We start from the raw sequence: 9,402 nt of genomic DNA, 5'->3' as shown, positions 1-9,402 counted from the left end.
TTGTATTCTCTTTTACGCAATATATGACGTGAGCCGCTGAATTGCATTGTTGCTACTACATTTGCCGTTATAATGGCCCCTTAAAAAATCTTCCACAGTGCCTAAAATACGAGCACGATGGGCCACGTGGCTCCTAAAACTCAAAGGTGAGTTTCGCACACTAGTGAGTCTGAGTTTACATTGATATGCGTGCTAGCTTGTCAAGCATATAAAAACTGAGAACTGAACGTTCGTCAAAAACTAGTCACAGTACAGAGGCGTGCTGTCATTTTGATGTTTTCACGCAATTTTTTATTCCTCTTTTTTGTCTTTTTCCATTTTTTCAATTTTTTTCTGGATGGAAGAAAAAAAAACTTGAAAAAATAGTATGTTTCCTTCGAAAAATACAATAAAAGCCGTAAATGACGAGTGATGAGTGATCTGACAGAGTGATATATCAATCCAATGTACGCTGAGCTCCAGAAAAACATTCAACAGACTCATCATACATTGAAAATACGGGTATACATCCATTTATTCTCACAAGAGAACTAAAGTCTTTCTTGTGAAATGTGGGTGTCATATACCTGGACCTGGAGGTCTTTTGGACATTTTCAGGTGTATTTTTTGGGCAAGATGTTTGCAGAGTTCTCTTCCAAGCAGCAGTGCCAGTGCCTATCTACATCTACATCTTGCATTTTTGGCATTACACGCAGAAAAGTTTCTCGTGAAGCATTTTCAGGAACATCTTTTTGGCATATTTCTCACCGAAGTTCTTTTAGGTGCAACCATAATACTTGATACAACAATCGGAATTGCGTAGATATATGCGAAAATATTAGCTGGCACAAAAAAGAAGACTGCAAGAAATATAATAAAAGGAATAAAGGATGTTCCTGTTGATGCTCAAGAAAAATTTTCTCCGCATGAAGTTTATCTCTCTGTAAACGGTTACATCAAAACTGAGATTAGGAGAAGGTAACTTTGTTACTCTTGTAGAGGAATGTAGTCATAAGTGATTTTGAGCTTGATTTTCCTGCCAAAAAATCAGAGCCAGAAAAAACTTTATCGATTATTGGAAATACATTTTCTTTTAGGTTTGAACTCCTCCTATCCCTTATTTAATTCATTTCTATACACTTTAAAGTTCACTCTGTTAAAAAAAAAAAAAAAAAAAAAAAAAAAAAAAAAAAAAAAAAAAAAAAAAAACTATACGTCACATTTTTTCGAACTAGTTCTAAATTTATTGGTCACATATTCATTCAGAAGTAAAATTGTACCATTGGCCCATCATGGCATCTTGTTTTCCTAAAATAAGCAATGGTATGTTCATATAATCTAAATACAGATCAAAACTACTTATATTGTGATTTATGAAACATAACGAAAACAATAAAATGATAAATTAAATATAATAAAGTGTTTAAATTAAATACATGAATGCATATTGTAATCCTTAAAAACGAGTTGCATTGTAATAAAGTGTCTTTAATTAGGAAAGTTTCCAGAGTTTAGTTCAATAAATATATTAAATGATTCCAAGTCCGACCACAGTGGCTGCCATGAGAAAATATGTCGGTCAATTTTTCTGTAGTGCGGAGTTTTATGCATGAATCGATCAAACTAATTAAAATCATCACTTTAAAATATAAATACCAGTATCTTAGGTATAAGCTACTATTAATCTAAAAAGCATACATGAACTATTAATATGGTAATTTTAAACGATTTTTGCTCAAGGAAAGTGGGACTATTGATTACAATCATCTTAAGGTGATTCGATGGACGCCATATTTAGTGTCAGAACGACGTGCGATATATCGCATCAATCGGTTCCATTTTTTCAGCTACTCGTCATTTTTCTCCAATTTTGAGATCGCAATTCTGTTGTCAGGAGATTGTATCACTCACTTACCAATTTTAACAAAGAAATTCAACGTAATGAAGGCGTGGTTTTTTTCGAGAGAAAACATCGCATTCGAGTGCAGTTTCGATATTAGTATCGAATGCGACATTTTCTCTCTAGAAAAACCACGCCTTTATTACGTTGAATTTCTTTGTTAAAATTGGTAAGTGAGTGCTTGAGTCTCCTGACAACAGCATTGCGATCTCAAAATTGGAGAAAAATGACGAGTAGCTGAAAAAAATGGAACCAATGGATGCGACATATCGCATGCCGTTCTGACACAAAATATGGCGTCCATCGAATCACCTTAATATGGTAATTTTAACCGATTGTTGCTAAAGGAAAGTGGGACTATTGATTGCAATCATCTTAAGTTAGGACTTAAAGTTGGCTATTAAACCAATAATTACATTCGTTCATTTTAAAGGATGAACATTCGAATCAAACGCAGATTTCTGTAAAATGCGCGGCAAAAGTTACACGATTTTTTGAAGGTAGAATTGCGGACGTCCGTCATTGGATCGTGAAGTGTAAGAGAAGAGAGTTTAAAGTCCCAAATTTCAGCATCATATAATTTATGGTTTGCTTTTGGTCCTTCTTGTTGTCCGAGGTTTTACAGCTTTGACACAATCCTTTAGGTACATTACCTTTGATTCCGTGGATCCAAGAAAACCACAGCCTGTGGTACAGGCTGGCACATCTACAGCGCAGACGGGATAGGGCAAGTCGATGAACTTATGACATCTTGCATGTTTTGCATTTTTACAGGACGATGTTCTCAGAGCGTACGGCAAGACATCGTCCCATTCTTTGAAAGCTGCCTTACAGTCATTTTCTTTCTCTTCTAACTCCTCTTTTGTGTGTACGATTCCTCTAGTGTGGGAGCAAGGGTTGAAAGTGCGAAGTTTCGTAACTAGAGTATACACCTCTTCATCATAAGCGGCTGCATACTGAAATGAAGAGAAGAATATCTCTAATTGTTTCAATAATTAAGAAGCATGGAGTTATAATTTTAGTTGAGAAAACACAAAAAAGGAATCGCCCTCAGGAAAGGTACCTGAAAAATGACGAATAAAATTAACTACAGAAAAAGTTTTGTGAGGCTCTATCAAAATACCAGAATGAAGGTTTCCGACGAAAATCTTTCCCTGATATCCGAAATAATAAAGTTTTGGAGGATCTTGCTCATTTTAGTGCAAAAAATTGCGCACAGTTGCAATTGAGTTCAAACTATACGATAGCATATACGAATTCAGATGGCACCGTCCAAAAAATAATAATTAAACCTATATTCTTTACATTATTGAAGACGTACGTTTAAATAAATACAACCAAGAACAACACTTTCTTACCACTTCATCTCCAAAATATAAGACAGCTATCACTAATAACATAGATACTGGTCTCATCGTGATGAAATAGGTGGGTCCAGCACAGACTTTATATCTACACTAAACGAAGAGTTCCAAACAACGAGCAAAGAGAAATCATATAACCTCTATTTCACCTCTGTGAACTGGTGACTTTTTTTCAGGCTTTTCCAATTATTTTTTTTTTCAGGTGAACTCATTACTGAGGAAAATGGCATTGCTATGCCACGTGTATTAGAAAATTAAACTGGAAAATACACTAAAAAAATCTGAGACAAAGAAGAAGAAGAAAAAAAGCCATGACGCACTGGTGAGGCGATAATCGATCATTCAGATCGATTATAGAAAATTCCCCATTTGAAGCAATGTTACAGAGTCGATCATTAAGGTGTTCATTGCGAATACCCTGTCAATCGATTCTTTTTTATGGGTTTAAATGGCAGATCAATGGATATATCACAAATCACGCCACGCCACTGCCATGACGGCACGTATATACCAAATTATGACGAATAGATGGTGGGGGAAATCGCACATCGTTTCATGGGAAAAAATATCCTCAATATTTTCATGAAATGGTGTGCTACGTTCGTAATCTCTCTGTACTTGCAGTAATTTTCCATTCTCGGCATTTTTCATTACAGAGGAAAATTATTGTGAGCCGGATTTATTTTCCAAATCACGTAAGCGCTTATATTGCGAATGCGAGAAAAATTAGAAACCCAGATTAGCTTTGTTGACAATCTTCGAATTCCAAAAAAATGTATGTTCTTTTAAAAGGCTATTTTGAAATCAGTCATTATTGATTAAACCAAAGAAAACAAAGAAAAAACAACACATTCTACCACCAAAATAGAGATTGGCGCTTACTTGATTTTGAAAATAATCGGTTCAATGAGAGATGAAGGAAAAGTATTGACTGATAGACTTAAACTTGTCAAGAGAGTTAGGGCAATAGTAAAAAATTCGTGTATTGATACTGCGTTTGCTTGAACAAAACATTTTTTAAAATAAAATGCTTGTTTGTTTCTCAAATTATTAGACTCTTTCATCCTCGGTTTCGTCGGACATTTTCAGGCGTTTTATACTGGCAAAATTTTTGTAAAACAAATCTGTGTAGTGGTGCCAATATCTTATTACTGACTTTTGGTCATCAAGGCTCTTAATTTTGTTGATGCCTACTTTTTAGGACTGACATTAGAGGAAAATAAGTTTGTCAATCTAGCAAGAAAATTAAGTAATGAGTGATTTTGATCTTGCGTTGTGTCCTACGCCCCCCCCCCCCTCCGTGTTTCCCCTGTAGAAGAATCAAGGCTCACAACAAAAAATATTGAACGTTTATTTTCTTTCGAACATGGATGCCACAGTCCAGCCCATTCAGTAGCCGTATAAAATAAGGTATCTAATTTATTTACTTCGTATAGGTTTTTTCGCTTCAACTGAGTAGAATTTGTTTCCTTTTTAAAAAATAGATACCTAAAATTGTAATCGCAATAATGGGGATACTTGGTGTTGCACTTTAGCCATAGGTATGTCACTTTTGTAGTTTTGTACATTTTTAGTGTACCAAGTTGAAACAAAAATATCAAGACAATAATACTGCCGTGCTAAGGAAGAACGCCGTATGAACATTTGAGAGTTTCCAATTTCCCCCAACAAAACATGTATTTGTATTATTGACGACACTTATACATATTTTCTCTTGAAATTTTTTGATGTTTTAGATTAAATTGCGTACAAAATTCTCTGAAAATTTTGAAAAATAATATTCGCAATTTTCCCAGTAAATTCGGTATATCGGAGGAAACTTGGCAATGCCTGAAGGCGCATATGGCGTTCTTCCTTAGCACGGCAGAATAGGTCTTAGAACATTAAGAAGGCACCAAAAAATGAGATTAGCCTTTTGTGGCAGAGTTTAGCTATTATTCATAGATTTCGCCTCCACGATCGAAAGGAGGAATTCACTCGAAAGCAATAACTAATGATCATTTTCATAGTCGTTCGTTAAGGAGAGGACTTACTTTTGTTTTCGGCGATGAAAGGAGTAATACGAGATCCAAAACTTCCATCATACAAAGGAAAACTGGTGAGAGAAATCCTGGAGGAGGAGGAATAGTGGAGGTGTAGTGGTTTCCTGGAGGAATAGTGGAGGTGAGAGAATCCTTGCTAAAATTTGATGGCGTTAATTTGAAAAAAAATCCTTTCACAGGTATTAAATGAATTGCTTTTGAAAAAAAAATTGAAAACATGAAAGAAAAAATTTTGAAACTATATACCATGAACATGTTGTGTAACTTATATGAAAGCTTCTTCTTCCTCCTCCTCGTTCTCCTCGTCTCCTCGTCCTCCTCGTCCTCCTCGTCTTCCTCCTCCACCGTCTCCTCCGCCATCTCTTCTGCCTGATCCACCTCCTCCGCCTCCTCCGCCTCTACCTTAGAAGGCGGCGGAGGAGGCGGTGGAGGCGGAAGAGGCGGAGGAGGCGGAGGAGGTGGAGGAGGCGAAAGAGGCCTGCTGAGGAGGAGGAGACGGCAGGGATGTAGTGGGTGGCGGAGGCGGAGTAGGTGGCAGATGCAGCGGAGGCGGATCATGTAGAAGAGGTGGCGGAGGAGGCGGCGGCGGAGGAGGCAAGAAGAAAGGGAGGACTAGGAGGACAGGGAGGTCGCGGAGGATGAGGAGGACGAGGAGGAGGAGGAGGACGAGGAGGACGAGGAGGACGAGGAGGACGTTTTGAAATGGATAATTGGAACAGTCGCGTAACTTCTCTGAACTGCGTAATAATCAGGATAAGGAGATAAAAATGTCTTCAAAAGGATAAGAATGAAGATCTCCTTAGCTTCATCCCCAAGTAGCAGTAATCGCGATAAGTTTCGATTTGAACGGAGAATGTATCGCGATTTTATCGACGTCAATTTATTGCAATATTATCGGATATAAAAATGCGATAAATTGGGATTTCATCTATACAATTTGGAATAAAATTGCGATTTAATGAACAGCGACTTATAGAAATACTACCGAAAAAAAATTGCGATAAATTGAGATTAAATTTCGAATTTATCGAACGCGCTTCTATGGAAGATAAAATGGCGACAAGGTTGAAGATAATCACTCAGATGTTGATGATCCAAGCAACTTTATCGCCAAAAAATCGCAACTCAATTCAGACATATCGCAATTTTCCGTTGGATTATGCTGCCATAGGGGCATCTACCCCACGACGAGCGCCCCCTACAATTTTTTATATCGCCTAGAAAAGTCAGTGCTTTGTGCACCGCGTCGACGAACGACTACAGATGTAAACTCGATAGGCCTGGCTAGGGCTCTATTGATTTTCCAGCATTCCAGCCCGCGCGAAAGATAGTGAAATAAAAAACTAGTATTCCCGATTGTTGGCCTAGGGGGTGGCGTGAGGCGGATGGGGCGGGGGTAGGGGGGGGGGTGAGAGTCAAGGGGCTGGGGTGGCGGGCCTGCCCTAATGCCTTTGTAGACTTATTGACTGCGTAGATAATGGCAGAGTGGTTGACCGCCAGTGGAAACCGGCCAGGGGATTTGCGCATAGTTTTGCTTTATCTAGGCGCGCGTCGCGTCGCGCGGCCGCCTCCCTGTATACGAATAAAACTTTGTCTCCCTTGAAAATTCGGCCCGATAAGCTTTTAATCGGAGCGGAATGACTTCGTTTTTACCCGGGGTGCTTGTTTTGAATCGAAAGGAAATTTAAAAGCGGGGACTCTCGAAACGCGGCCACTTTTCCGGTGCGGAGGATCATAACTTCATTCGTATTGATTCTCTGCTGGCAACCAGCGGGCCGATTATTAAAATTGATAGGCAATGCTATAGACAAAGAAGAGAAAAGGGATATGGTGAGATCCTATTGGTGGAAGCGGACACTGGTAAAAAAAAAACCTCTTGGTGCAAGAGTGCAGTTTCTTGTCACCGGATTTAAGAGTCTGAACTCTTATTTCAATGCAAAATCCGCTTGAATCAATGCAAAATCCGCTTGAAACAAGAGTTCAAGACTCTTAAATCCGGCCACAAGAAACTGCACTCTTAAGTCAATGCAATGCGGCATTGGTCCAAGAGGTTTTTTTTTTACCAGTGGATGGTTGCAATGGACAAAGGAGGTAAGTAATAGACTAACTAACGGCAACTGACAAGAGACCCGACAGTGTTAGTCCATCATTTTCCCTCTCAGTCTACAAGAATCACCCGCCTCCACCAATAGGATCCCTCCAAATCTCTTTTATCTTCTTTGTCTATAGCTTTGTCTATCAATTTCAATAATCGACCCGCTGATTGTTTTTTTGTTTGTCGGGTGTGGACATGGATGACAAGTTGAATGGCGAAGCGTGATTTCTCAGCTGTCTTACCGCTGCTTTGTCAATTGGAATGGACGACATACTGCTGGAAACTCAAGAGGTGCCTTTACTTTGTCGTCCATTCAAATCGACAAAGCAGCGATAAGACATAGCCGACCAATCACGTTTCGCCATCTAATGTCATCCATGTCCTTCCGACAAACACATTTCAACAATCAGGCTGCAGGAGGCGCAAGTCCATCATCATAAAGAGAGCGTGGGCGTGAAAAGTGGAGGAGAGGGGGTGCTTACAATGAGTTTCCGAAAAGTAACGACTTTCAGAAAGAAACACACACTATAATACTTCAATTGAAATGCATGTATAGTATTAGATTTTTATTTTCTGTCAGAGGCAGATTTTTCCGGATTTTTCCGGTTACAGGCCCAGAACAAAATTTGAGCTTTGTCAGGTTGAAGATTCACACGCAAACATAGCCCGAAAATGCGAATACGATAGAGAGAAAGTAAAACACGGGTAAAAAAATCTAAAAGCTTCAAAACACTAAAAACACAGATCGTCTCGAGCCTTTGCATGTTCATTATAAGCTGCAAAGAAAAAAGCAAAAATAAATGTGAAAAAATCACTTAGGGTTAAGTGATGCCAGGCGTTTTGTAGCCTTGTTTACCAATTTTTTACTTTCTTGCTTTCTTGCTTTGCTTTTTAGTATGTTTGAAGTATACGGGTGAAAACCAGTAGTTTTGAGGAAAAGCTATTTAAAATTAGAATCTCCTGTTCACGGTACGTAATCGCCGGTTTATAATGCAACTTTACAACGTCAGGATGATCCAAATCGCTCGAAATTTACCTCATACGCTACACTTAAAATAATTTACAGGCGAAATCTCAATATCAGATTTTTCGAACCGACCCGACATAAATCCCTCTACTTCAAGTTTTGCTTTCTGGAACTACCAGACTATTGTCCCTTTTCCTTTTGACGGCCAAATATTAGAAATAAAATAATCAAAGTAGTGAAGCATAAGAGACAAGAATTCAAAATCATGCTTATGCTCACTGCAACCGCTTTGTTGTTTCAAAAATGCGGCGACAAAGTCTGGCTTGATACTTACGAGAGTTATGCATCTGCTCCGACTTTAAAACGCCTTCAATTCATTGCACAGGCAACACATCTTGCTTTGGAATGTTACGCCCCTGTCTCTTCTCTTCACCTTGTCCAATGTCTTTCTCAGAAGTTTCTCCTACTCTTTGATATCTAGTTGTCAAAAGACTTACTTAAGATTTAAGCTCTTGCAAAAAATTCTTGAAATGAGGTTTTTCTATTCGACCCTTTGAAAAAAAACTAGACCAAGTTATCTGATGGTGATTCTTTGAAACTTTCTTGTGAACAGAAAAATGTTTCCGCAACTTAAATGGAGATAAAGGTGATCACCAGTGATCGAAAAATTCATTTTTCAAAGGATCTTGTAAGTATAAATAAATGTTGAGGGTCTAAAATGCCTGTATACTTCGGCTTTAAACACTTTGAAACACATTTTGGCCTTGGAGCGAGCCAGACTTATTTTCGGATTACAGTTAATCACTATGAAAGTAGTTGACATATAAAAATGGTAAAAAAAATGATTGGAAACGAATAGATGAAAAAACATGAGTGAATTGATTTAGAAACTGATTTAGTCTCTATTGACGCTTCACCTGGGTTTAAAGTCAAGTTTTCAAATGAAAATTTTACTGTATTATTCAGTTTTTAGAAAATAATATTACCTTACCGGGGGAGGGGAGTGGATATATTGATTTAATAGGCTTCCAAAAGACCAATTGTGAATATAAAAT

The 9,402-nt window shown here is 38.1% G+C and overlaps 1 protein-coding gene across 1 annotated transcript; it reads right to left on the bottom strand.

The window, feature by feature from the left end:
• Nucleotides 1-1,228: 1,228 nt before the first annotated feature.
• On the bottom strand, nucleotides 1,229-3,409 carry LOC109031471 (uncharacterized). The gene is made up of 2 exons (XM_019042988.2): nucleotides 3,238-3,409; nucleotides 1,229-2,835 (listed from the first exon to the last, which is right to left on the bottom strand). The coding sequence occupies exons 1-2, from the start codon at nucleotides 3,292-3,294 to the stop codon at nucleotides 2,461-2,463; spliced, it is 432 nt and encodes a 143-aa protein (XP_018898533.2). The 5' UTR covers nucleotides 3,295-3,409; the 3' UTR covers nucleotides 1,229-2,460.
• Between the last annotated feature and the right edge of the window lie 5,993 nt (nucleotides 3,410-9,402).

Source organism: Bemisia tabaci, chromosome 4 (genome assembly GCF_918797505.1).
Source record: "Bemisia tabaci chromosome 4, PGI_BMITA_v3".
Classification (NCBI taxonomy): domain Eukaryota; kingdom Metazoa; phylum Arthropoda; class Insecta; order Hemiptera; family Aleyrodidae; genus Bemisia; species Bemisia tabaci.
Note: the sequence above shows the minus strand (reverse complement) of the source record. Positions and strands in the feature narration are given on the sequence as shown.

What these genes read in the sequence shown, in the direction of transcription:
- LOC109031471 (XM_019042988.2), bottom strand. Translation starts at nt 3,294, where the DNA reads ATGAGACCAGTATCTATGTTATTAGTGATAGCTGTCTTATATTTTGGA. An exon ending in TATATTTTGGAGATGAAGTG is followed by an intron (nt 2,836 to 3,237) that starts GTAAGAAAGTGT and finishes TCTTCATTTCAG; the next exon opens with TATGCAGCCGCTTATGATGA.